This window comes from Microcebus murinus, chromosome 7, assembly GCF_040939455.1.
Source record: "Microcebus murinus isolate Inina chromosome 7, M.murinus_Inina_mat1.0, whole genome shotgun sequence".
Lineage (NCBI taxonomy): Eukaryota > Metazoa > Chordata > Mammalia > Primates > Cheirogaleidae > Microcebus > Microcebus murinus.
The window spans coordinates 9,998,650-10,026,495 of record NC_134110.1 but is presented as its reverse complement, the minus strand read 5'-3'; the positions used below and the strand labels follow the sequence as shown (position 1 = coordinate 10,026,495).

Below are 27,846 nucleotides of genomic sequence, written 5' to 3'. Positions count from 1 at the left end.
AAACCTTTGCAAATGAACTGGGATGAGCATGGTCTTTTCTGTAGCCACTACGGCTTTGCATTTTGCTGTTTTGGAAATTCAGAAGCTAAGTAGGTAGAAAATTTATATTCATCAGTGCTCAGGCAACAGAACCCTGTCGATACCCAGTATGCCCCAGATATGAGGATGTGTGGATTTGTGCAAATAAAGGGATGCCCGTGCACCTAAGCCTCTACAGCCAGAGAAGTGATGAACGTTGATTCATCACATTACTAATTCATGCGCACAACTACTGACAGTCTAATGACCAAGATTCATTTACACTAGTCTCTAGAAAAGACCTTATATTTAAAAAAGAAGACAGACAATACAAGAGTCATTCTAATACCAAAAAGTTCAGTTTCAGTACATATTTAGGAAGATTATTAAAGAGTCTTCCAAATGGTCGAAGATGGTAGCAATTGGTTGCACTCTAGCTTTTAGTCTAATTGAGTCAGATAATTAATGAACGTGGTTTTCTTTGAGGGCACATTTCAGTATAGTTTGAAATTCTCCAAGCTAATCATGGTCTAAACTCTGAGGGCATTTCCAGCGCGCAGTGAATATTGAATGCAGCCATTTTTACCTCTGCAATAGCCGTGTATGGAAATTTCCTTTTCATGTGTGAAGACGTGGAAGTGATTGAAGTGCTCTTCCAGGCCGCCAACAGCATGGGCCCCTCTCTGGCAGCCATCTTGGGCCGGATGGTTTTATGTTCTTTTGTGAGAGAAGCGAAGTAAGAGCTACAGGGAAAGATACCTTTCCTCTTTGGAATTTTTCCGGTGGTAAAATAAAGTTTTATGGCTTTCTTATCTCTACCTCACAGAAGTATTTCAAGCACCTAAGAAGTATGCCAATGTAGGCTGCCACCAAGACTCATAAATGGAGAGCGGCATAAAAATTCACGTAACTAACAGATATCAATTATCTTGAGGCTTCCAGAGTGACAAACGGTAGACAGATTTAGAAATGGAAACTTAGACCTGTGTTCATACGTGTAAGAACAATGAGAGTGTTGGACATCCCCAAAAGGAAAAGGAAAAATCCTTTATCACTCGGTGTTCATAAATTTGGAGCCCACTAATTATTACTACATTATTGCAGAATTTATGGAAAATAGATAATTTATAAACTCATTTTTTAAAGACTTTTTTGAGCCAAATCTGCATTTGACTATTATACAATTGGAGAATTTAAGGGCAAAAAAATTGTTTAAATTTGTGAAGTGACCCCATACATCATGGTCTTTGATCACTGTTTAAAACAAAATTCTCAAACCAGGAAACACATTTTCCAGTTAAAATATTTGCTGAATTGCCTTTACCACAAAGTACCATGTCTTTATCTATTTTTATACAAAGATCAAGTGGATTTTTGTCTGTGTGTGTGGTTTATAAGACCATTGTTAGTCTGATCTTCTCAGAAGTACATGGTATTTATAAGGGCTGGAGGCACGCTGATTTTTGGAAAAGAATTAATACATAATTTGAATTCAGAGTACAAGCTTTAAAAAAAAAATATGATCCAGCTTGGAGAAGCGTTTGTGAAATATCTCTGGGGAATAAATTTCTTTTATTAATCCAATCAGCCATTGGATGTCATTCTTCCAATTTAATTACGTTTCTCTGCCAATGGGTGACTCTGCTTCTTGTGCATGTAATTTCAGTGGGTGCAAATGGTGATGGGAAATAATTGTCCTCAGGGAGATAATTGCTGTTATAATTATTTACCCGTGCAAGTTAGCGCTGTTAAAAACTTAACTACCAGATGACCTGGGAACACGAGAGGATGTGTTTTTCTACGTGCTATCAAGAGGAAGAAGAGCCCTCATATTTCTTGGACGTTTTCTAGGTGCTGAGCATACTGCTAAGTGATTTAGATACATTATCTTACTGAATCCTCACAGACTTCCTGCAGAGGGGGAAGGAAGGGAAGACTTCCTTCATGCTACTGAGGAAGAAACCATGGTCATATGGGTGGCAAGTAGAAGACCCAAGATTCAAACCCAGGCTAACAGGCTGGTATCCAGTCCTATTTCACAGGGTGCTTGCCAGAAGACAGCTTTTGTAAAGAATTTAGTCCAGTGCTTGGTCCGTTGTTGTTATCCTAGAGTCTGCTCGTGGACGTTTTACTGCTCTGCTTTGCCTCCATTCAGAAACCCGTTCCTCCGGGCAGGGCAAAACATCATACCTGGAGCCTAAAGGAGTTTTCCTTTGAGGCTTGTGCACACTGCACTTTCTTGAGAGTGCTTCATCCGGCTACTCTGCAGTATTAAGGATTCTCTCCTCTGTGAATTCCCATCACTCTCACGCCCCTGTCACTCAGTGGGAGCACTTGAATATTCAGGGCGCTAATAGGGGTCTTTGCATTCTATGGAGGTGTGCTTTTCCTCAATCTAGATTGCAAGTTTATTGAGCGCAGGGTTTCCTTGGATATCTCCACAGGCCTGCAGCGGGTCTTCCTGCTCCTACCAGGCCCTGAATCAATATTCTTTGATTAAGTGTAAAACCTAAGAAGACTTAACTACATGAAGGTTAGAAGGTGGCTGGCTGCTCAGGACAAAAAGTTGGGAGATGTCCCTTGACATAGTGTCATCTCTCATCATGACCACCTGTTGGCCTGGCCTTCCTCTTCTGACGATGTTACTATAGTAAGACGGGGGTGGGGTGGCATGCTGGGGTGGGGCAATTTTGTATTTCTCCTCTTTCAGGAAAACTGGCACTACCAAGTCCTTCTTCCCATCCCATATTCCCCCCACCCTAAGCACACACAAAGGGCTGCAGAAGGAGGTGAGAGGTCACCATTTTGGGGCAGAGGAGTGATATTCATGAAGAGAAGCACTGTCAGATTTCCCTTCTCAAAATTGAGGGAAGGGGGTCCCCAAAGCAAGGATTTGGTTATACGCACGGGCTGCATGTCCCCCCAGTGCGTGGGCTTGGTGACTCCTCCTGTCATCAGAACAGCAGCGTTGTCATCAGAGTAGGCATGGCCAGGGAGGCAGCAAGCTTAGCCACAGACAGTTCCCTCTTCAGCTTCCACACCTCCCTCTGGGGCCCAGGTGGGGCAGGGAGGAGGAGAGGGATGGAAGAGGGAGCAGATCACACTCCCCCAGCCTGCCCTTGTGGGGGTCGAATGGAATAGGAGGCTGATGTTTGCAAACGGTCAGGACTGGGTCCTTGTAGGTGAAGCAAGCTGTTTTAATAAGTAGTAATGTCTCAAAAATTAGGGAATTGACTGAGAAGTCATTAAGGGAGTAGCTACCCAGCAGGAGAGAAGGTTTCCAAAGAGCACAGTGGTAGTGAACATTGGCAAACAGAAGCTGTTTTGTATTTCTGTGGCCAATAACGAGACTTCTCAATGAAACCCATGCTTCCTGAGCCCCACCGGGGATGGATCCTGGGCTGTACATGGATGTTAAATTCTCACGATGCCTCCGCCAAGCAGGCTGTAACCTTCCCGTTTCATAGCCACATGGAGACCAAGGTTGGAGTGCAACCTTGCCAACCTGGCCAGGCTAGTAAGCAGCTGAGCCCAGAAGCAAACCTGTTACCTGCTGTCCCCACTAAGCATCCTGCTCTCCTTTTGCCCCCAGTTATGCAGTGCCCACCATGGGCACACGGCCTCGCAGAGTCCTGTCCATACCAGCTTACTATACCTCACAGCCGTGCTTGAAATCTGACATACATCTGTTTGAAATACGAAAGGAGATTAACCATCTTCCTTAGACTCTGTGTTCCCAGGGAGCGTGGGACCCAGGAAGTGGAGTGTGGGACCAAGTCAGAGCGAGGGCCTTTGAATGTCCACTAAGACCCCCTCGCCGCGGCTCGGGTCTTGGTTCTGGTCTACTCCTCCCCTGGGGCTGCCTCAGTGACTCTGTCAGCACTGACCTGTTGCTATCACCTGGGAAAATGACTGACAGTGATAGGCGCCTTCCAGAGTCACATTCCCAGGCACAGTCGCGATGATAATGAAATCTTACCCCCAACATCCTGCTTAAGAGGAACGTCTCCTTCCGCGGTCTCGCGTTGTCGTGTCTAATCATTTGCATAAAACATGAAGAGCTAGAAAATGATGGTTTTAGACACAGTGGAAGAAAATGCCATTTTCTTCATTTTTTTTTTTATCCTGTATCAAGCACTGATTTTACTATGAAAATAGAGTTGCCTCAATACAGAGTAATTCCCCAAAAAAACTGAGGTGAGAAAGGAGTCAGCTGCCAAGCTGAGGGTGTGAAGTCTGGGGACAGGGGCTCTCCCCTTCCTTTTCGTTGGGAAGATGTTTTGGTCACAGCTGTGTATTGTGAGGTTCTCAGTGACGTGCAATGCAGAGAAGCCTCCTGGGAAAATGTTTCTTCTCTAAAGGAGGCTGGGGACACCTGTCATATTGAGTACGAGTCCCTGGGGCTGTTTTCTATATGGCTGGCCAAACAAACTCATGCACTGGTCACCCTACCTTTCTTTGTGTCCCAGCTTAATTGTCATCTTTATTTCGCCCCTTAATTTTCTTTTCTTTTTTTTTTTCCACATGAGCAGCTTTTTATTACAAAACAAAGCAGTTCTGTCTCCACGAGTGGAGAGAGACAGACTGACTCACTGACTTGTATAGTCAAGGAAAACCTCACTGATAAGGAACCATTTGAGCCAAGGCCTCAAGAGATGCGTTGTGAACTAGCATGCAAAAAACGAAACAGCAATCATTGCAGAAGACGCTACACTGTTGGTTGTCCATCCAACATCCAGTTATTCCTTCCTTCTCTCTAACAGAACCCCTTTTCCCTTGCCATCATGCAGCCATGTGATCAGGAAGAAGCTGGAACCCCTCTCTAACCGTAGGGGCGGATCCCAATTAGTCTAAGCCAATAGTGGCCGCCCAACCTCACGTACCCGTGACCAGTTCAGGGAGCCAGGTTTAAGCCAATCAACACAGGGAATTGCCCTGGTCACTGTCACTGGTCCAGGAGTGGGCACATAAGCTAAGCTGGCCTAAGCAGATTTGTATTTCTGTTTGGGGGAGGAGGTTTTTACCTCTGTCCATGATGGATGTGAACAAGGAAGAACGTCACAATTGCATGGGACTTGGTGACACAGCCATCTCTGGACAATGAGGGAAGCCTGGAGACAGAGCCAGTACAGAGAAGAAGGCAGAGCTGGGAGCACTGCAGAAAAAAGGAGTCAGAGCCCAGATTATTCCATGCCTGGAGCCTGCTGGACTTCAAGACTCCCCATTATGTGAAATGAAGAATCTTCTTGCTGTTTATGCCAGTTTAAGTTTGGTTTTTTCATTCCTTAGTGTTGAAAGGTTTTTGATTATCAAAATCATAGCAGGCAACATTTCTTGAGGATTACCCTGTGCCAGGCACATTCTTTTGCCTCAGCCTCCCGAGTAGCTAGGACTTACAGGCGTGCACCACCACGTTCAGCTAAGTTTTCTATTTTTGTAGAGATGGGGTCTCATCATGTTGCTCAGGCTGGTCTTAAACACCTGGGCATAAGTGATCCTCCTGCCTTAGCCTCCCAAGTCACTGGGATTATAGGCATGAGGCATCTCATCTGGCAGAACCAAAATCTTTCAGGGCTCAGAGCCTGTGCTCTTAGCCACTATGATGATTCCACTGATAGGTGAGGCAGAGGAAAAGAAAGAGGAAGAAGCTTGTGAAGAGGCCACAAGAAGAACAGGAGATGCTGATATTATTATTAATTTGATAATTATTAATATGTAATCTTGTTCTCTCCACCTGGAATGCCTCACCCCTGGGACACCTTTTCCCCAGGCCCACTTCTCTGCCTAGGAACTTCTACTTGTTCTTTAAGAACTCGACTCAGATGTCACCTCCTCTGAGGACACTTCCCACATCCCATTTCCCCAAACCTCCAACCTTCTGGAATCCCACAAAATTTGCTGAGATTTCTATTGTAGCCCAAGATATAAAGTGCTCATTTTCATACCCCCCACCTTGTACTAAATTCAGAACTTCTCGAGGACCAGGACTATGTCTAATTATTCCTTGTGGTTCTAGTGCTGTTTTTATTTCAGCATATTATGGGGGTACAAATGTTTAGGTTACATGTGTTGCCCTCCCCCCTTCACCCCCTTCCACCCCTTCCCCAGAATCAGAGAAGCGTGTCCATCCCCCAGATGGTGCACCTCACACTTATTATGTATATACATACCCTTCCCCTCCTTCCCCCTCCCATCTGCCTGACGCCCAATAAATGTTATTCCTATATGTCCACTTAGGCGTTGATCAGTGAAACCAATTTGCTGGTGAGTACAGGTAGTGCTTGTTTTTCCATTCTTGAGATACTTCACTTAGTAGAATGGGTTCCAGCTCTATCTAGGAAAATACAAGAGGTGCTATATCACCATTGTTTCTTAAAAAGCTAAATAGTACTCCATGGTATACATATGCCACATTTTATTAATTCACTCATGTATTGATGGGCACTTGGGTTGTTTCCACATCTTTGCAATTGTCAATTGTGCTACTATAAACATTCTAGTGCAGATGTCTTTTTTATAGACTTTTGTTCTTTCGGATAGATGCCCAGTAATGGGATTGCTGGATCAAATGGTAGATCTACTTATATCACTTTAAGGTATCTCCGTATTGCTTTCCACAGAGGTTGAACTAGTTTGCAGTCCCACCAGCAGTGTAGGAGTGTTCCTATCTCTCTGCATCCACACCAACATTTATTGTTTTGGGACTTTTTGATAAAGGCCATTCTCACTGGAGATAAGTGATATCTCTGTGTGGTTTTGATTTGCATTTCCCTGATGATTAGAGATGTTGAGCATTTTTCATATGTTTGTTGGCCATTATTCTGTCTTCTTTTGAAAAGTTTCTGTTCATGTCCTTTGCCCACTTTTTGATAAGGTTATTTGATTTTTTTCTTGCTGATTTTCCTGAGTTCTAAATAGATGCTAGTTGTGTCAGCCCTTTATCTGATGTGTAGCTTGCAAAAATTTTCTCCCATTCTGTAGGTTGTCTGTTTGCTCTCGTGACAGTTTTTTTTGGCTGTGCAGAAGCTTTTTAGTTTGATCAGGTCCCATTTATTTATTTTTGTTGTTGCTATGATTGCCTTTGGGGTCATCTTCATAAATTCTTTGCTGAGGCCAATGTCTAGAAGAGTATTTCCAAGATTTTCCTCTAGAATTCTAATAGTTTCACACCTAAAGTTTAAGTCTGTTACCCAGCGTGAGTTTATTTTTGTGAGAGGTGAAAGGTGTGGGTCCTGTTTCTACATGTGGCTATCTAGTTTTCCCAGCACCATTTATTAAATAAGGATTCTTTTCCCCAATGTATGTTTTTGTCTGCTTTGTCAAAAATTAGCTGGCTATATGAGGATGGTTTTATATCTGGGTTGTCTGTTCTGTTTCACTGGTCAATGTCCCTGTTCTTGTGCCAGTCCCAAGATGTTTTAATTACAATAGCCTTGCAGTATAGTTTGAAGTCTGGTAAATTGATACCTCCCATTTTGTTTTTATTGCCTAGAATTGCTTTTGTTATACTGGGTCTTCTCTGGTTCCATATGAAGCATAAAATTATTTTTTCTATATCTGTGTAAAATGATGAGGGTATGCCAATGGTCATAGCAAAAGTTCTAAGAGTAATTTTCAATGCTTTTAAATGAATGGCCTGCCCTTCACTGAAACCATTATAGTAACTCTGAATAGGCCTATGTCACATGCCTACCTCTGGATTTGGAAGTGGGGTTGACCCACCCAAATCATATGGATTAAAAGTGAGGGAAGGTTGTTCACCAGAGGAAAATCAAATTGCTGTTACTAAAAGGCAGAGAAGATATTAGGCAAGCAAAAACCAACCCATGTCCTCCATAGAAGAGATGTCCTATACATCAGTAATTATACAGTAAGGCTGGGAGTGATGCCTGTCTTACATGCTTACAGCCAAAGATTAGGTAGGAGAAATGGATCACTTTAAGGACAGCTGTCCACAAACACCTTCTAGGAGGAAGCCTATGAATTAGGCCTTTTGGATAGGTAGGATTATGGTAGATGAAGATGAGGAGGCCTTTCAGATACGTGGAAAGGCATGAACAAAGGCAGAGAGGTGAGGATCCTTTAGAGGTTTTCTAAGTTTGCTGGAAACTTTTGGGAATTAAGTCTGGAACTTTGGTTGGGGGCTAGATCTATACATAGTCTAATAAGTGCTAATCCTTTATGCAGATTTCTTCTATATTTGATCTCAAAAAAGAGTAATTTTAGCAGACACCAGGAGTAGGAATATTCTTCCCATGTTACTCATGGGGCAAGTGAGGCCTAGTGTGAGAGATGCCCGCTGAGATTTCGCCCTCTTGTGTCCAGAGATGGAACAGCACAAGAAGCCCGATTTCTGCCCTTCAGCCCAGGACTGCGCCCTTCCCCCCATACATAGTAAAAATAAAATCTGGGGTTGGAAATCACCAGGACAGCAGCTGAGGCTCAGCCCCAGGGCCAGCCTGAGGATACCTTTGGAGGAAGCTCTGTGAACAGTCATATAAGCAGAAAGTAGGTATCTGACTTGCATAATGGCTAAGAGCAGAGACTCTAGAGTCAGGCCTTGTTTTGATTCTCAGTTTCATGAATTAAGGTGTTACCTTGGGCAGATTATATAACTTCTCTGAGCCGTAGTTTCCTCATCTGTAAAAGGTAAATAACAATTCCTATCTTATAGGATGGTTCATGAGATCTGAATGAGGTATTGCATATTAAGAACTTAGTACTCTCTTCCTCCTCCAATTTGTTCTCCTCTTCCTTATCCAGTCTCGTGTCCTCTTCTGGTCTGGTCTCCTGTTCCTCTTCCGGTCTCATCTCCACATCTGGTCTCGTCTCCTCTTCCTCTTCTGGCCTGGTCTGGTATCCTCTTCCTCCTCCGGTCTCATCTCCTCTTCTGGTCTGATCTCCTCTTCCAGTCTGATCGCCACTTCCTCGTCTGGTCTGGTCTTATCTCCTTTTCCTCATCTGGTCTCATCTCCACTTCCAGCCTGGTCTCCTCCTCCTCATATGGTCTAGTCTCCTCTTCCAGTCTGTTCTTCTCTTCCTTATCTGGTCTGGTCTCATGTCCTCTTCCTTGTCTGGTCTCATCTCCTCTTCCAGTCTGTGTTATCCTCTTCCTTGTCCGATCTTGTCTCCTCTTCCTCGTCTGCTCTCATCTCCTCTTCCTCGTCCAGGCTCCCCTCCCTTCCTTGTCCAGTCTCGTCTCCTCTTCAGGTCTGTTCTCCTCTTCCATATCTCATCTTGTCTCTCTTCTCATCTGGTCTCATCCACTCTGTTCTCCTCTTTCTTGTCTGGTCTGGTCTCCTCTTCATCATCTAGTCCCATCGCCTCTTCCTCATCTGGTCTAGCTTCCTCTTCCAGTCTGGTTTCCTCTTCCTTGTCTGGTCTCCAACCCTTAATTTTCTTATGAGGAATAGAGAAAAGCAGGACTCTGGAAGATATGAAATGCCCTTCTTGGGATCCCATAAATGCATATTTATATGTTTCACAGCTGGAAATACTATAACTCAGGATTGGGGGGGGAGGAAGAAAGGCAGAGTAGGAGCATTTTTTTTGCAAAGTGGTTGTGTGAGTGGTTCTGAATCCACATTAGGGGCCACAAAAAGAGCCTGCTTTTATTTTGGTTGAGCCAAATGATTGAGTGCATTGACCAATAAGTCAGATTTCTGGATCTGGATCAAGATCAGCCACTTATGTATATAGCTCAAGGCCCTGGTGGCCCCTGGTAGCTGACAGGACACTGGGAAGAGATAGCATTTGTGATCTCATCTGAGCCATCGGTTCTCCCTGAGTTAGTTGAACAACCTGTGTGAACATATCTCTCGTGGACCCACGTAACTATTAAAAGATGAATCTCTTGACTCCAAATAAGAAATAATTATACCTTATCCACCATTGTAAGATTGAGATAAAATGGAGGGAGAGTGTGTTTTCCTTAAGTTGACTACCTTTATAGGGGAAAAAATAGAGGAGGAAAAGAAACTGGACTGTAGATAAAAACAAATGTGATTTGGGACTGAATACACTGATGCCACAAGCAATAGCCCTTCCCCACTTCCTCTTCCTGCCTCCATCAGAATTCTCAGTGCAGAAGAAGCCCAGCTCCTGAGAGGAGCCACTAACCACTTTTTCAGCAGCTTCAGCATCTTTTCACATCAGGACAGAGAGTGTTGAAATTGCATTTTCTTGGGATTTTTATGCCGGAGAGAATAAATCATGTTGCTTTGCAAAAAATAAACAATCACATAAATAACAGGGCCAGGCTAAAAAAGATCCCCCAAGGCACTAACGGCTCAGTAATCAGGCCTTGAAGAAGGTCAAGTGCACTCTTTCCTGACCGCCCCTCCTGCTCCCCAGCCCACCCTAGAGTGAAAAGACAACTCGGAGCTGAGGGTGGGTATGGTCTTCAGGTCGTAATTGATTTGACAAGCTTTGATTTCGGGTGGGCTCAATGGCAACGGATGATGGGGCTGTGGAGGGCAAGATCCAGGCTGGAGGGGGGCGTGAAGAAAGTGGGTCAGTTAGAGGGCTAGCCCCACAAGAGGAGTGGAGCAATCCCAGGTGTTTTGCCGGAAAGGACAGAGCACAGACCGTATTCTGGCAAGCATCTGCCCTTGGCGCTCACCTGGCCAGTGGCGTGATGCAGTGGGGACTCTAAGATGCATGTCAGTGGCTAGCACCAGCCTGACCAGCCTGTCCAGATGAGGCCAGTGTACTCATAAGCAGGTGGACGACTGCAGGCGAAGGGGCCTGGTAAGGTAGGGGAAGGCCACTGGAGCTTCATCTGCAGAGTGAGGCTTGTGGGTGGGTCTGCAGACCTAGGGAAAGGGAAGCGGATGCTGCGGTTGCTGCTAAGGAATGGGAATGAAGCCAAAGCCCTACAGGCTGATGGGTCTGAGGCTGCTTGTTCATCGTTCATTTGCATATTGTGCATCCACTGACTGTCACGCACTGTACCAGGCAGTGGGCAGTTCCTGAGATGAAGCTATCGCCTGCTCTCCCAAGGGTTAGTGGGGGGATGGGAAAGGAAAAGCAGACAGTGACAGCACAGGACCACTACGTGATCAGTAGGAACCGAATCAGTGCTGTAGTGTACCTAATTCCAGCCAGAGGGCAGGACGGTCACAAACAATGACCATTTTTCTGTGCCGCATACCGCGCTCGGTGCCTTCCCACTTGATCTAAGTCTTATTACGAATGCAAAAAGCAGGCATTAATATTCCCATTTTCCAGATGACGAAACTGTGGCTCTGAGAAGTCAGAATCACTTGATCAATACCACACCAGGAGCAAGTGCTGGGGTGGGGATTTGAACGCAGGTCCTTTTTGGCTGTAAATCTCAAAGCCCACAAATACAGAAACACGTGCAGCCAGAAACATGCTCCAGAAAAATCTTTTAGGATCGTTCTACCCAAAGGCACAAGAGAGAAAAATAACAGAGATTACAGCATGAGACAGAGGAAGAATTAAAATAGTGCTTTTAATATAATTTTCAGCAAACGTACAGTATGTACTTTAACATTACATATTTCTAAACTGCTCATCTGGAAAATATAAGCTGCAAAAAATACAGAATACCACACTCAAAAATCTATTGAGTATGTGCTTTTCCCCCTCCATCCTGGGAAACAGAGTGGTTTGGACCCCCTCGGCTGATTTCGTTAGAGCTTGCTGGGGCCCTCGGTCAGAGAGGCATTCCCAAGAGGGGGTGTCTAAAGCGTGTCAGCAAGCCAGCCCCACGGGAGCCAGAGGAGGGGTGGACAGAAGGGGAATTGTACACCAGGTCGACGGTACTCTCTAGCGACCCAGGAAAAACGCCTACGCTGAGGGCTGTTTCAAGGACTCCTGACCGTAAGTCACCTCCTTAGTCCTCGTCACAGGCCTGCGCTGGGGGCCTCAGAGGACCACACACTGGCTGGATGATCCACACTGGGGCCCTTGGGCAGGGAGGAGCACGCTAGGGCAGGCCCTCGCGGTCTGTGGGTGGTGGCGGGCTGTTCTCTGCAGGAGGAGGAGGAGGAGGAGGAAGAGGGCCAGGCCCTCAGCTTCTCACAAAGGAGTCTTCTGAAGGTGAGTGTGACTCAGGGCAGGTTTTCTCAGTCTCAATGTCTTGGTACTCTGTGCCTAAAGGGGGAGGAGGGAAGAAGAGCCAAGAGGAAAAAGAGATCGGTCTTTTCTGCTTTTCCTGCTTTTTGTTAGGCTTATATAACAAAATCGTGGCTTTCCAGGGGAACGGACAAGAGTAGGCAGCAGAAGCAACACTGAGCCGGTTTTCACTCCATGTCACCCCAAGAGACCAGGTTCCAAAGCCCAGAGGCCTTTTGGGGGAGGCCACAGCTTTCTGAGCAGCACATTTATCTACGCGTCCATCCCGACACCCAAGTGGACTTGGTTATAAAGTAGACGTCTCCCTGTCAATGGTTCACCCTCCTCTTATGCAGATCTCCAGGGACAGACCTGCGTTCGCGGACGCGGTCACTGTGCGTCTCTGCCAAAGAGGAGGCTGAGTGTCAGAAAGCCACCTGGCATCACAGTGTCAGGCTTTGTCCCTCCGCATTTAGGACAGTGTGTTTCTCATTCAGCCACAGTCATTCACTGCACAAGGAGTAAAACAATCTCTCCTCATAGGAACAAGGTTTTCAGTCTATGCCACACTTCCAAAATAGATGTTGTGGCTTCATTTAAAAGGTACTGGAAACCCAACTAGTCCCTGTGAGGATTCATAAGCTGTGCACGTCTCACTGACCGCAATATGCGGCTTTCCTGTCCAATGACAGGCGCAGCGGGGCCACAGAAGTCCCCATTCATTTATTTGTCCTCTTTAGCCTTTGACCTGGTGGCACATAGGAAGACAGTTCAGAAATGCCACTCCTAGGCCAGGCGCGGTGGCTTGTGCCTGTAATCTCAGCACTTTGGGAGGCCAAGGTGGGAGGATTGCTTGAGGCCAGGAGTTCAAGACCAGCCTAAAGGAAAGCGAGACCCTGTCTCTCAAAAAAAAAAAAAAAAAAAAAAAAAAAAAACCAAACAAACAAACAAAAAAAACCCAAAAAACAAAGTGTGTAGAAATGTCACGCCTTAGGATTTTGAAGCTGAGACCTGGGTTCCGAGCAATCGGGAATATCCTTTCTCAACTTGTGCAAGGCTCAAGTTCTCATGGTCTTGGTCCTGGGGGTGGGGAATTGGAGAGAGTGGGGCAGCCGTGAGAACTGGGGTTGGTTCCCGCTCAGCAGAGTAAGACAGAGGCTGACGAGTGGCCAGGAAACATCTGAAGATGTGGCTAAGATCGAAGAAGGAAGGAGGAGTGCTTTGAAAGTCTCCAATGTCTAATGATTGAAGTGAAACATAGTTTGTCTCACTTTAGATTCCTTTGCCCATGAGCAAAATTTTGCAAAGGTTCTCACCCCTGGCTCTTGGCTCCCTTCTCCGTGACTACAGACCCTGCCTGAGGTTTCCCAGTGGTAGCTGGTTCCTTGGCTCCGTACAGCCTTCCTAAGAAGCCAGGTCCATGTTCTCACTTGGGGGGCGTGCAGTACAGTGGAACGAGCACTGGTTTGGGAGTTAGATCTGCTGTTGGCTCCCAGTGATTTTTTAACTAGCTACGTGACCTTGGGACGGTTGGATTTGCTGAGCTTTAGCTTTCGGACCTGTAAAGTGGAAAACAGATTATACTCACCTCATAGGGCTGGTGTGAGTGACACCTGGGGTCACGCGTGCACAGCACCTGGTACACGGGGTGGGGGGAGGAGGCTCCTAGCAGACGTGAGCCCCAGCCCCTTCCCTCCCTAAGGCGCTGGAGCAGAACAGACTCTGTGTTCGGTGGGTTCCCCTTGTAATGAAACTCCCTACATCGCATACTTCCGATTCATTTTATGGGCTCCAGTTACAAAATCAGATAGTCATGCTAAGCATGTCTCCACGAGAGTCATTTTCTATTAGGTTAGCAGGAATCTAACAAAAACATTAATGGGCTGGCAAAAATCTCGGTCTGCAGAAAGTTAAACCTCCAGAAAATGTACTGTTGTTCCATTTGCTCATAGCAAAAAAGAACATAATCACTTCTACCTTATGGAAAAGTATTCAAAATTTATGACGATCATCAACTCCTGATTTTTGACCTGAGCCGTCATTATGAGAATAGAAATGTCCAGAGACTCTGTTCCTAAAAGCCTGGGATCTGAGACTAGAGTAAGACATACCCAACCGTGCCCAGCTTCAGTGTGTCTGAAGCCCCGGGCCAGAGCTGAGCTCCCAAGGTTGACGCTGTGGAGCACAGTGGTGCCAGGCGTGCGGTGTCTGGGGTCTCCCCACTGGAGCTGATGCTGGGCACCGAGTGCCTCGCTGGCATCTTGGTGCTCTGACAGTGCGTTTCGGAATGATCAGAGTGGAGGGATCTCCCGTTTCCTCTTACCCATCCATTTCTGGTAGAACACCTCGTTATCAGTGGATAACTAGTATGGTTAAGACCAGGAATGACATAGGAAGGATGGACATCCCTAGAAACAGCTGTCGCAGCGTCCTTAGTGGTTATATCGGGGGCATGTGAGAGTGCGGGGCCCCATAGTCCATTTGGGCTGGAGTCTTTCTGAAGTGCTCTCTAAAGGTGGGGACGGGTCCCACATGTCTTGCCCATTAGGGAGGTAGTAACCATAATGGCTTTGGATTCATAGACCTAGGTTTGAATCCCAGCTCTGCTTTGTGACCGTGAGCCAAAGTTGGAAGCCTTCCAAGCCTTGTTTTCCTTCCCTGTAAAATGAAGCTAACAACAGCTCCTACCTCACAGGGTTATTGTTGACATTAAATAATATTGTCGTGAGCTCAGCCTAGCAGTTGGTTCATGGCAAGTGCTTGCTAAATGTTAGCTACTATTATTATTAGCCATTATTAGTGCTTACCAATTACTCCACCCGGAATGTCTGTTAGCCTTACAGCGCCAATGTTGTGTGTTGGTAGGGAGGAGGAAAGGGATTTGAAATACTATTTGGTATCTGGATTCACTTTTCTTTTCCTAGTTCCTACATGCCTCCCTCCTGTGCCCATTTCCATCATTTAAGAAAAAAGGATGGTTACTGTAGTTGAATTGCGAGCCTCAGAGCTGGAAGGGACTGTCCAGTGTAGTTCAAATTCTCCACATTACACAAGAGAAAAATAATGTAGCCTTCAATTCTAAACCCTGACAGCAAAAGGGCACTTAACTCATTGTTGGAAGGAAACGAGATATCCGAATTGGGGTCTCACGGACAGGAGTGGTTGGCTCCAGTCCTTTATAACACAGGCTCCAGCAGCCTTAGGTGCTGGGCTCCGCCCCACCTGCACTCAGCCATTGATGCTCCCCTCCCCCCACGCATGCGGAGTTTTGGGGGGCCTTGCCTGTGTCCTAGAACAGAGATCAGCACACTGTGGGCCTCCCTTGGCCAAATCCAGCCACCAACCGCCTCAGTAGATAAAGCATTAACTGGACTATAGCCCATTTGTTTGTTCACCCACTGTCTACGGCTGATCTCATGCTGTCAGTGCAACGGAGTTGAGTAGTCGTGACAGACTATGGCCCATAAAGCCTCAGACGCTGCTACTTGGCCCTTTCCAGAAAGAGCTTGTGAACGTGCTTTGGCGGCCTTCTCTTGGGGGCCTCTTCTTCCCCTCTGTCCTCTCACCCTCTCTCTTTTACAGATACTGCTCTTTAGTTTCTCGACCATTCTCTCTCCAGAGCCTTCCCGATCCTCCGCCGTGAACCGGCTCTCCTTACCCCGGACAGACCCTAGCTCTCGACTCTGCTATTCCATCGACTGTGTGTGGTCGGGTCTGTCCAGCTCACTGAACTGTGAGCTCTCAGAGGGCAGGGGCCATGCCTCTTTCACCTTTGTAGCTGGTCCAGGGCCTGGCCCGGAGCCAAAATTTTAAGTAAAGGAACGAATAAATACATGTTTAGAATATGTCCAGCTCATACAAGGCACCCCCCAATGAAACTAATCCTGCAGATGAAAACCATGTTACCACACGGGCGGTCCCTGAAAAGTATGAGCTCTTGGCCCTGTCTCCATGGCAGCAGAGTTTTCTGAAGGACAGGACCATCTTTGTTTTTCTAAATTTCCCATTTTAGGCTTTATAACCCATGTGGTCCCTGCCGTCACGACCAGGCTCCCTGGCTTGCTGAGGTTGGATTCCACATGTTATTCTAGAGAAGAGGCATCTGAACAAAAATACCTTCCCTTGCATATTGCACCAGTGAGAGATTGTTCAGGTTACTCTTGAGCAACACTAATACCCTAGGGGTCCAAAGCCTGTCATTTAGGGCCAATTGCTCTAAGAGATTAGGTCCTTGCAGCTGTCCAGAGAGCAGGACGTGGAGTGAATTGGGAGAGGTGGGCTATAGTGAAAGAGGAGGGAAGGGGGGTAGAAAAAGGGAAAACACTAGATTTGGGTCTTGAACTAATTTTCCAGGCCAAACCTAATTTCACTAGCACCCTCTCTCTTGGGAAACTTGGTGCCTCTCAGGTATCTGACCTGGATTCTAACCTAAGGGGAAACATGGATCTTGGCTGAGAGGCCAGTATGAGGGCAGTAGCATTAGCCTTGCAGAGCAATCAAGCCCCTACTGTGTGTCTGGAACTTTGCACTGGCTTTCAGCCAGAGATGTCTGCTTCTGCAGTGCCATCGGAATAGTCACGTAAGAACAGCACCAGGCAGCAAGTAATCTCCACCCGTTGGACTGAGAAACTGCTTGCCTGGGCTTCTTCCCTCATCCAAAGCAAACCAGGTCACATATACAAACCATAATAAAATACAGCGTAGCCCTACCAAACTGCCACAGAAGCTCCTGTCCTCCTTCTGGTCTTAACTGTACGATCAGACGCATTGGTTTCTACACATTGAACTTTATTGCTTAACACTGCTGAGTGGGGCTTCCAGGGCTCCTAAGCGGTGCTTAGATCAGCCCACTTGGGGCTGGCTGGCATGGCTGGGTGGGGAAGCGGCCATGTTTCCCAGGACCTGAAGCAGCAAGAAAACCAGCCTGGCGGGAACACAGGGAGCGAGCAGCAACTACTTTTCCTCAGAGGGGTTTTCTGTCAGAGTGTGCGTGCATGTATGTAAATACATATTTCCTCTTTACGTGTTCCTCACAAGGAATGGCCTCCTCTGGAAGGTGCGGAAGAATTTCCATTAGAGCCACAGCAGATTCTCTTTCCTGAGAAATCTCCCTTGGGAATGGTGCGGCTGTCATGCCAGGGACCAGCTGGTGGCCCTCGTGTGGAACGTGTCTGTGGGTTACCTCAGGGCCGAGGGCTTTCCCACCAGCAGGGCTGGGAGACCTTGCATGGGCGAGGGAGGGGAACCCTTGTGAGGTGGTGAAAAGGCGATTTTTATGGAGAAGCTCGGAAGACATTAGCAACCCTGTCAAATTCCTCAGAAGCTCTTGGTTTCCCCTTAGTTTTGCCTGTTAAGCGCCATGAGCAAGCTCCTGGCGGGGGGTGGGGTGAGGTGGGGGACTGTGCAGGGAGCTTCTCCTGCCCCTGCATTAGCCGTGAGGCAGGTGGTAAGGCTTGCTGTGGCCTGCTGGAGTGCCAGTGTCCCCAGGGTGCCTCAGAGCCTCACAGCTGGCCTTCCCTGACAGCACTCAGCCTCAGCTGCAGACAGCCGGCACACCCTGCCCCCCAGAGAGACACCTTTGCAAAATGTGTTTACTTCATATGAGGGAATAATATTGGTTAAAAAAAAAAATCCCCAAACCTCCATGGTCTATATGTAGGAGTGACAAAGATCTTTCAAATGTTTCAGCCAGGAGAGAGCTTTCATCCATCCCTGGGCATGTTCAGCTAAGACGGTGGAAGAGTTTGCAGAAAAGAGGAAGAACTCTAGCGTTCACTTTCTGGGTTTATTCCATCCCTTCCATTTCTGTTTTCTGTAAATCCCATGATAGATCTTACCAGGAAATCTATTCAGTCAAGATACCACTCGGAACCAAACAGATAACCAAGAGGCTGGATCTAGTGTTGTATGTACAATGATTCTTTATAACACAAAAGGAAAATTAAAACTAGACCGAGTTTTCTGTTCTGCAGCATATGAGAGAAATTAAGTTTTTAAAAGATGACACAACACGCTTCAGAACCATCTCGCAATAGGGGCCTTTACATTTATACCCAATTGCTGATAAAACTCAGCCTTGGAGTTGTTTTCCTTTGTCATTCTAACATCTTTTATCATTCACCCTGAAATCTTAAGGGAAAAAAAATCCAAAATGCAAAGAATGAAAAAACCTTTCCCTCCCCCCAAAAGTAAACAGTCCCACGAAACAGTAGGTCTTAGGGCCTCAGTGTGTGAGTACCCAGATAGGAGGGCCTGACAACGACCTCTAAGAGGGCAGTGACCTATTAGCAATACATTTGTAAAACAAAACCAAACCAAAACCTGTACAGAAGGTTATCAAAGCCTCGGGAACAACAGAGCACGCATATTTTATGAATTGGTTGGAGAACCATCCCCCTTTTACTAGTTAACATACTGATGAGCATCACCATTTTCATGGACAAGGACAGACTGACACTAAGCAGATGAAAGGGCTGTTTTGGAAGCATCCTGTCCCAGGTAGCTGGCCACAGTGGCCCTGTGCTGTGACACAGCTTCTCTTTTGGTCGTCCTTGCTTGGTGCTTTCTCTAGATTTGGGCATTTGTGTTAAAATTTTGGCATAGCACCTCCCACCCCCTTTTATTTCCTGATTCTTTTGTTGCCTTGTGGGTAAACTGCAAATGTGTGTGTCTGGGGTGAAAAAGCAAACCAACCAATCTACCATTGAGGTCTTTTCCAGGGCCATGAGTGTGGCATGAACAAAGGTCACTGGAGAAGCAGGAAGGGCCCCTCTGCTATGTGTGTGTGTGCCTATGTTAACTCACCTGAGCTCTGTCCCCATGTGGAAATGGCCATAGGAGGCTTAGTCTACTGGTTGCAAGAGGTTTTCCCACGTGATTCTTACCCTAAACAATGACAGGCTTGTTCTCTAACTGTTTGAGGTTCAACCACTTTCAAAGCACACACAAGGGCCTCTTAGTTCGAGATTAACTCTGAAAACGTCGTTGACATTTTCATGCATTGGGCACGTGATACCTTCTAGGAGCTCGTGGGTCCAAACATGATCACAGACACCACAGACTGCGCAACAGCTTGTGTTAGGGAACGGTTCTTCTCTTTCCCATCCCCAGCAGTATCGCACCCATACGCACAAACCCACATCTGAGCGTGTCTCCTCCACAGGCTGAAAAGAACGCCTCTTGGAATGTCAAGCGTGAATATAAAAGGGCTTCCCATGACAGTGATCACTGAATCACGGGGAATAAAGCTAGAAGGCAAATTTGCAATTCATCACATTATCCCCTGTTGTCTCAAATTCGGTTCTTTTAAAGGCAGCCTGCACAGACACTCTTTGTGAAGTCATTTTTTTCTTCTTGTAATGCATTGTATATTCTTGTTATTTTTTTTTGCAGAATATCCAAATGAGGATAAAACGATAAAAATTACAATAGATTAATTGCATCCCTTTGAATCACATTATATTTTTGGTGCAGTAAAAAAGGAGAAAAGTAAAAGCAACCAGCATCGTAAATCCGGCCTAGAGAACTGTGTTAGTGACTGAAGGGTTAACGCAGATTTTAGAAGTAGTTAAAAATAGTATCAGAGGATTATACACACAAGTTTGAAATTCATATGCGTTGTATTTTTCTTTTTAAAAATGGCAAAGTGTTTGGCAAATGTAAGCAAATGACTTAGACCGTGTTGGGTCTCACCGGCTCTGAGCCGGGTCAGTCATGGCCAGGTGAGGCCCTCTGCTTCCTGAGGTCACTCTGCGGGGCTAGGGGAAGGTGGGTGCCCGCCCCTGGGAGGTGCTGCTGCCAGGGGAAGGGGAGGTGCTGGCCCCCCGCCCGGCTCCCCCTCGGGCCCTCAGTCTTGGACATGGACATGGAGCTGGTGAGAGGTGCCAAGTCTAGACTCCAGCACGGATCACCCGTTAGCATCGCTGAGAGAACTCTGGGGCCTTGAACCACATGCAGACTGGGTGAGTCGTCTACACAGTGACCCATATTGCAAGAGTCAGAGGAGTATAGCTTCCACCCCTCCGCCTTTTGTGCCTCCCTACCCCCACAGGGAGGGGGAGGGTGGCACAAGGTGTGTCACTAGTGCTTAATCTGGTAATGTTCTCAACTTGTGATTTTTTTTTTTTTTTTTTTAGTAGACTTAAAAAAAATTTTTTTTGTTGTTTTTGTTTTGTATGTGTATGTATATCCAGAAATGTCCATCCTCCAAGCTGGCCACCACTGTTCCCTGAATTTGGCAGTGCCGGTTGCTTGCAGCTGTTGGCATCCTGAAAACCATGAGGTGCCTTCAAAGTAGACTCTGCGGCCAGCTGAGCGAGGGTCCTCCGGGACCTGCTGCGGGTCAGACACACGATCCCAGCCTCTCCTGATTCTGAATCCTGTCTGGCTCTGATTTTGAGGAACAGGACAAAGGAGGTGTCTGTGTGCGTGTGTGCGTGTGTGTGTGTGTGTTGAGTTTTGGTTTTTTTTTGGAAACTTTTTTTTTCTTTTTTAAGAAAAACGACCCTTTGCTCACTCACACGGAGCTCAGCCCTCTTTAGTCGCTATAAAACGGACTCCATGTTCTCACACCATTCATGGTCTTCCAGGTTATAGATAAACTTTGTCCTATGTGTCTGGTGTGCGGGCACAGGGTCCCTCCCCAGGTTGTCTAGGGTCAGAGTAGAGGCAAAGAACTCACTGGTGCTCAGCCCGCCCTCGTGGTTTTTGATGTAGCGTTTATAGTTTTTCCTCAGGCACTGCCACGTGGTGGTGTAGAGGGCGAAGGCGAAGGACTTGAGCGCGATGGCGATGCTGACGTACAGGTGCCGGTAGACCACGTTGTCGTAGAGGACGCAGGCGCCTTGCTCCCCGCAGAACGTGCTCCAGAACAGGCAGGTGGAGTCGATGCCGGCCCCGAAGATGAGGGGTGGGGGGATGAAACCTGTCGGAGGGAAAACAGCGGTGAGGTGCTGGCTCGGCATGGGGCTCTGTGGCTGTGCGGCACAGCGGCCAAAGACAGGCTAGGGAGGCGAACTGCGTGAGTCCAAACCCCAGCTCTGCCCCTAACTCACGTGCAAACCCGTACATGTTATTTAAGCCAGCCTGCCTCGGTTTCCCCGTCTTCGAAGATGGGGCCAGTGTACCAGAGTGTTCCCCTCATATTTTTTATCAAAGCAAGGTCCCTCTGAGAATGTGTAGACCCTTCGCCCAGAAAAACACACCTACCCACAGAGTCACACGCTTCGGGGGGTCTGCAGATCCCCGAAGTCCACCCATGATCACCAGGATGAGAACACCTGCCCTGGCAGTGCCTCCACTCCGGGCGGCCTCAGAGCGCGGCCCGAGAGAGGGAAGGATTAACGAAGGAAGTCTGTAATGACAGACAGGCATGGGCAGGGTGAGCAGGGACTGCATTAGCCTACCCCTGCAACCGAGGTTGGCTGAGTCCCCTCAGAACTGCGCAGCTTGTTACCCCAAAGCAAAACCCGCGAGAAGAATGCTAGTTGAAACCTCATTCAACTTCCCAAGCAGCTTGATTTAATAAGCTCCAAAGCTCAAAAATGCCACAAAACCTGCTCCCTTCTTTCCAGCTGCCAGGTCAGGCTGTGGTCCTGCCAAATGGGAAGTCGTATTCCTGGCATCCTCTGTGGCCCAAAAGGCCATCAAGGTGTTTGCGACCTTCCCCACCCTGTCCCTGCCTGTTTTCTCCCTGCCCCCAACAAATGCCTTTCTTCTTTTCACTGAGAAGGAGCCAACTGGAAGAACTGCCATGGCAACCGCATAATAGAAACTCAGCCACACTCCACATTATTAAGGTAAAAAAAAAATGGTGAGCTGGAGCCAATTTAAATTATGGATGGATCTGAGAATAAATGGGACTAATTTGGCCTGTTCCTGTGTCACAGTGGGACAGTGCAAATCCATTCACCTTTCTATTTCTAGGCTTCTATGATAGCGTCATGAGTGCTCCCAAATGCTCCCCCCTCCTCCGCCCCTTGTGACCTTTCTTGAGACCACTTAGCTTCGTCCTAGGCACCTAGCAATGGGCAGCTAAGACCCCAGAGGACACCTCTGGTCAAATGCTTTGCCATGGGAAGGAGCTGAGGGCACAGGGGCCCCTTGCTCCAAAATGCACGGGTCCCTGGGTGCAAACTCAAGTTCTGTGAGAGTCAGGTCATATTTTAAGCACATAGAAGGAAGTTTTACAATATAAAGGAACTGTTAATACTTGTTTAAAGCAAAATATCCCGCTAAATGCCAATGTGTATGCAACTCCTCCATTTACCTGCACCTGAGTGAGGATTTTTATAATATTTGGTTGTGTTCCAAGTGGGGCCACACCTCTATGTGCTACAGATACCAATTTTATCCTGCTGTTGTCAAGTTCCACTACCATGACGGAGTAAGAAAAAGCCTTTAAACAGTTGGAGAAACTGAAGCACTTAGCCTTCTATCTTTAAAATGGAGCTCACACCACCTGCTTGATCAAGATCAGGGTAAAACTTTTCACCAACGAGGTGTGTGACAATTTTGCACAGGCCTGGCCCCTGTATGTGGCCAAAACTTTTGCTACCTTGTTCGTGTTCGAGAGGGAATTTAGGGTGATAGCTGAGCAAAAACCCTAGGTTGAGTCTCTTAAGTGCAACCTTTACAAGATTCCTTTTTATATTTCTGAATAGAAAAAAATACTGGCTTTCTTTTCCACCAACTCCATCTTTTCTTTTTTATTGACTTACAGTTCTTCCCCAAAGGGGAGCCCTAGCTTCCAGGTTCACAGAGAATGCTAGAAACAGAGAACTGACTGGATCTTTTTAGTTAGAGGCCTCTGCCATTCTGGAACTGACCTGACTGGTCACAGAAGGGAGTCACACTCTAATGACTAATTCTCACACCTAGTCACTCATCCTCCTATGTTCATCATGCAGCTGGACCACATAAAAACCCAGGTAGCCCCTAAAGAAGCTGGTTCTCCACTGACCAACAGGAGGCTTGTACAGTATGACAGCTGTCATGGTAACTACTACCCCTACCGGCCCCCACCTGGGGTTGCATAGGTGCTCGACATCCATCATGTATCCCCTCCACTGCCCACCCTAGTTCACATAAAAAAAAAAAAACCACCTGAGAATGAGAGATGTTATTTGGGCCAGGTTTGGTTATTTCAAAACCCAAACCCAATAGTTCTTTTGTTTCTAATTCAAAGTTTGTTGATTTGAGAAGATTTTAGAGCTCTTAGCGGGGATTTCCAAGGCTACAGAGAACATTTTATTTATCTTTTGCTCGGCTCCTGGGAATAACCGGTTTTCAGAAGCCTGGTTTTGAAGCGTGCAGAGGGTGAAACACACAGGGGTTCTGATCTTTGCAAAGCGAGAGCCCTCCCTGCTTATTAATGCATAGAGAAGGCCGGGAGACTTATTTTGTAAACAAACTCCCAGTATTTGGCAGTACCGCACTTGTCAGCAGGAAGAGGCACAGTTGTCAGTTGTCGTGGCTGGCTTTTTTCCAATGGGGAGCTCACAGCTGGAGGTTGCTTGGTGGTGGGGATGAAACATAACTTTTAGAAGCAGAGACAGGTGATTTTGGATTCTAACCCTGCCTCTTGGGACCTGGGACCTCGGGCAAGTTGTGCAACTTTCTTGAATCTCAGTCTCACTGTTGATAAAATGGCCACAATCATACCTCCTTCTTCAGGAGCTTTCGTAAGAATTAAATGAAATACCATCGGCGAAAACCTTCACAAGGTGGGCTCTCTACAAACCTGACTCCCTTCCTATTGTGGGGCTTTTGTCTCAAATCCCTTTGGATAAATGAAAATCTGCCCTCTTTTAAATCATCGCTGCTACAGAAAGAGTTGAAGAAAACCTTTCAAGCCACGATCAGTGAATAACCCCACCATGTAAGAATTCTCCGCCTCATAAGAAGAAATCTGCTTTATAGGATAACTGGGTGCTTCCAGCCAAGTGGGTAAGATGCATCTTAGTGTCTACTCCTGTTTTGAGTGTCTTCACTCTGTAAGTCCTTAGTGATAAGGGAGGGTGATGACAGTGTGGTATTTCTGTCGAAATCGTGTATTTTGGAAGAATGCTTTTCTCCCTGTCTCCTGGGCAAGACCTCGTGGATGAAGGAGGTGGTAATAAGGTACCATCACGGTAAGTTGGGGAGGACGGGTGCAGGCTCCGTGCTGTTCCATGTTATTGCAGAGAATATTAAAAGGATGTATCTTACTTCCTATTACACTCTGGCCCAAATTGCAGCTATATATATTTCAATGAAAAAACTGCAGCGCTGCTTAAGAAAATTGTCTCTGTTTTCCTGAAATCTATTAACAGAGATTAAACCTCAGGGCCTTGTATCTCCGCTATTTAATTCACTCCCCTAGTTAAAAGGCTGGGCCCATTTATATTGTTTGGTCTAAACTTAAAAGGTGAACTAAAAGTCTTTTGTAAGGAAAATAGATTCACTTTCCTTTCTGGGGCAAAATGGAAGCTGTCATTTACATTTAAAAAGGTATCTGTTCTTCTCCAGCTTACCTGGCAAGACTTGAATTCACCAGGGAACCTCTATTCAACCTGGTGGCATCACGGTCCAGCTCCCACTAGAGAGGGGGATGTCGCCAAGTGTATTGTTCCGAAAGGATGAATGAGTTTCTCTGCTCCAGCAATGCCAACAGAGAGACTGGACTGTTGACATTGGCAAGCATCTTCCAGGGACACCTGACATTCACTGCTTTGAATCTGAGAGTCTGGAGGAGCTACTACTATGTTCTCATTTCATTCCTGGACCCCCTGTTAAAGTTACAAAGGGTCAAAGGGCTTAAATGACCTGCCAAAATGGTCAGTAAAGGCAGAGCAGGACTCAAGACCTGGTGTGACTGACTGCAGAGGGATCCATGGTAAGCATTCCACGTCACCTTAGCATAGGTAAGGGAAGCAGATCTTGGCTGATGCAGGTACATCAGGAGGTGAGGCACATTGCTGAGAGAGCCTGGCACGCAGCTGGTGCCTAACAGATGCTTTCTGAATAAACCCACAAGTGCACAGGTGAGTAGAAGGGGTCTTCCATGCATCCCACCTTTGTCTCCCACTCCCTCTCTCACCTGGGGTCCCTGGGCATGCTGTGCTGACTTCATCCAAAGTATCACTTAACACGTCCATTTCTCCACTTGCCTGCGCACTTCACGTTAGGACTACGCTCACAGCAGCTCAACACGTGTTTGAACACAGCGGGAGTTTCTCAGATGTACGTTCCTAGAGTAATTCAGGAATCACACAAGATCCGGGGACAGTCCACTCAGCAATGACACCTGCACACGGAGATGCACCCTGAGGGTGGCCTTCCCAGTGCTTTTGCCTAGCAGGTGCCGGTGGGTGACAAGTCTGTGGTGGAGACACCGGATTCATTGTGCCTGATCTCTCATTCTATTAAAGGCTTCTCCATAGGCCCAGTTCCAGAGGCTCGACGCCTCACCCAAGCTTCTGCTGCTCTTCTAGTCAGGTGTGGGGCAACAGACGCTGTCTCCACTCAATGCTCCCATCTGTCTTTGCCTTTCACCCCCCTGTCCCTCTCCTGGCCAGCTGCTTCTCACCTCCACGCTTCTGGCGAGTCAACCTGCGTCCTGCCTGGCTCCCCTCCCTAAAGTGGAATTCTGAACGTATGTCCACTCCCTCCTCTGAAACGCTCACTTGCTCCACACTAGCGACTACTCAGCTTTCCTTGAAATTCAAGGTCCTCTATGACTCTTCTAAGCCTGCGCCTTCCCGACACTTGCTTCATTCTCCTGTGGGAGCCCCAGAAGGCAGGATACAGCTCCTGCTCATTTGAATACCCTCTGGGGTACCCAGACAGTACCTTGCACATGGAAGGGTCTCAATGTATATTTCTTTCCATTAATCTAATTTAGTGTAATTTCCACAGCATGCAGTAGACCCCGGAAGCAAGATTCTAGATCAGACCTACTAGCAGATGGTTTGCCCACAACCCAGAGAGCAAAGCAGTGACCAGGCCATTTGCAAAAGGGTGAAGGAGGATGGACCAGGCGCACCGGGAGTCCTGCCGCGGGGAGATCCTTCAGCTCAGGAGAATAAACCTTGAAGGTTCCTCCTTGCTAATCTCTCTCCATCTCAGCACAAGCTCCCATCAGCTTACTATTCAGCCCCCATGTTCTCATTTCCCACAGCCAGGGGAGATGGGGCCTTTTTAAAAATACACAATGGATCTTGTCATTCCTTGGTTAAAGCCCATCCATCTGCCTTAGTGATAAGGATCAAACTCATCAACAGGGCAGAAGCTCTTCCTGACCAAGTTCCCGATCCACCACCCTCATCTTCCTCTGCTGTACCTCCTAGGCTTTTACTCCTCAAGTCCCTCTGCCTAAAATACTCTCCTCTTTCTGCTCATCTGTATAACTCTTCCTCCTTCCGCAGGGCTCAGCATAGATACACATTACACCCTTTCCAACCCCACTGCTCCCATCCCAAGGTCTGGGGGTCCATCCACGTGTTCCCACTGCACCTGTGCTGACTCCATCGTGGATCTTGTCATGCTAAGCTGTGATGCGCCCATTACCTGTATGGGGCCAGCATAAAGGTTGGCAGTGTCATGGAATTCGATGGCTCCACTGTCCTTTGATTAACCATAATGGTGGTTAATCTTACTGGGTGCTGCAAGCAATGGAATCAGGCCAAATGCCAAGACTTCTTTGATGAGATGCTTTTAATTAAAAGATGAAACTGTACCACATCTTCCAGAGCAGGGTTTTCCAATCTCTGATTTGTGACCCATAATGGGCAATAAAATCAATACGGTGGGTCCTGACCGATTTTTTTTAAAAAGCATGGAATGGAGAAGACAAGAGTAGAAAATATCAGAATGTGTCAGCTCTATCTGTGCATATGCATGTATGCGCACTGGACCATAGTGCAAAACTTCTTTCTTTCTCTGGATTACAGTTGCAGAAGTTGAAAAACACTTCTAGATAATGGCTGGTGGATGATTCCTGGGCAGACATACAAACAGGGCAACTTCTTTGGAGCAGCATAGCGTGATCTTAACAGTACCATATTGCACACATGCCTGATAGTTTGCAGTTTTGCCTTCAACTACCCTATAATTTTCATTAACTTTTCAAAAATATCTTGGCTACAATTTTTTTCACCAGCCATGTTGAGTCCTTAGCATGTGTTTGGAGGTGCAGAGACCTCCGCAGCAACTCCAAATACTGGGGGGTGGGGTGGACTCTGACCCTCTCTAGTCATCCCAAGAGGACTCTTAAGGGCAAGGCTGAGGTCACTTACCTGGAGATGGTCCATGGATCTTAGAATACATTACGTGCTTGTTGAACGAATGTTTATACGAAATGGTTTCACCATTTTTAGAAATAAGGGTCCCCAACGTGCTAGTTGATATTACATGTTCATGTTCATCTAGCTACCCACCCAACCATAGGAGTGAGAGTGGGGGCATGAGGATACATGCATATTTTACCCTCTAAAGTGATGGGGAAAAAATCAACATAATTATAACTGTACAGTGATGGTTCTGCAAGCTACCAGAGCTTCCCAGGAAGGCTCAAGTGTTATAGTTTGAATTAGTGCTGAACTTGTTTTAACTGGGGCATCTTTATGCCTACAGCATTAAGTTTCCATATGTGTATCAAGACATATGGAGTGACAGTAGCGGTGAGGATGCTGAGGCCTTGTCTCAGGCACAGCCGGAATGATCACAGTGATCAATTGGAAATTATTTGCTACAGAAGGGGAGGGACAT

The 27,846-nt window shown here is 46.8% G+C and overlaps 1 protein-coding gene across 3 annotated transcripts in view; it reads right to left on the bottom strand.

The window, feature by feature from the left end:
- Positions 1 to 11,475: 11,475 nt before the first annotated feature.
- The window catches only part of SLCO3A1 (solute carrier organic anion transporter family member 3A1), a 283,652-nt gene continuing 267,281 nt past the window's right edge, over positions 11,476 to 27,846 (bottom strand). The window contains exons 10-11 of one of the 3 annotated variants that reach the window (XM_076004789.1): positions 20,780 to 21,022; positions 11,476 to 20,487 (exon numbers count right to left, since the gene is read on the bottom strand). In XM_076004789.1, the coding sequence (XP_075860904.1) occupies positions 20,441 to 20,487; positions 20,780 to 21,022 (290 nt within the window). In that variant the 3' untranslated portion in view covers positions 11,476 to 20,440. Of the gene's footprint in view, positions 21,023 to 27,846 lie in introns of all 3 variants that reach the window. The other 2 variants (XM_012757051.2, XM_012757050.2) reach the window with 2 other exon arrangements.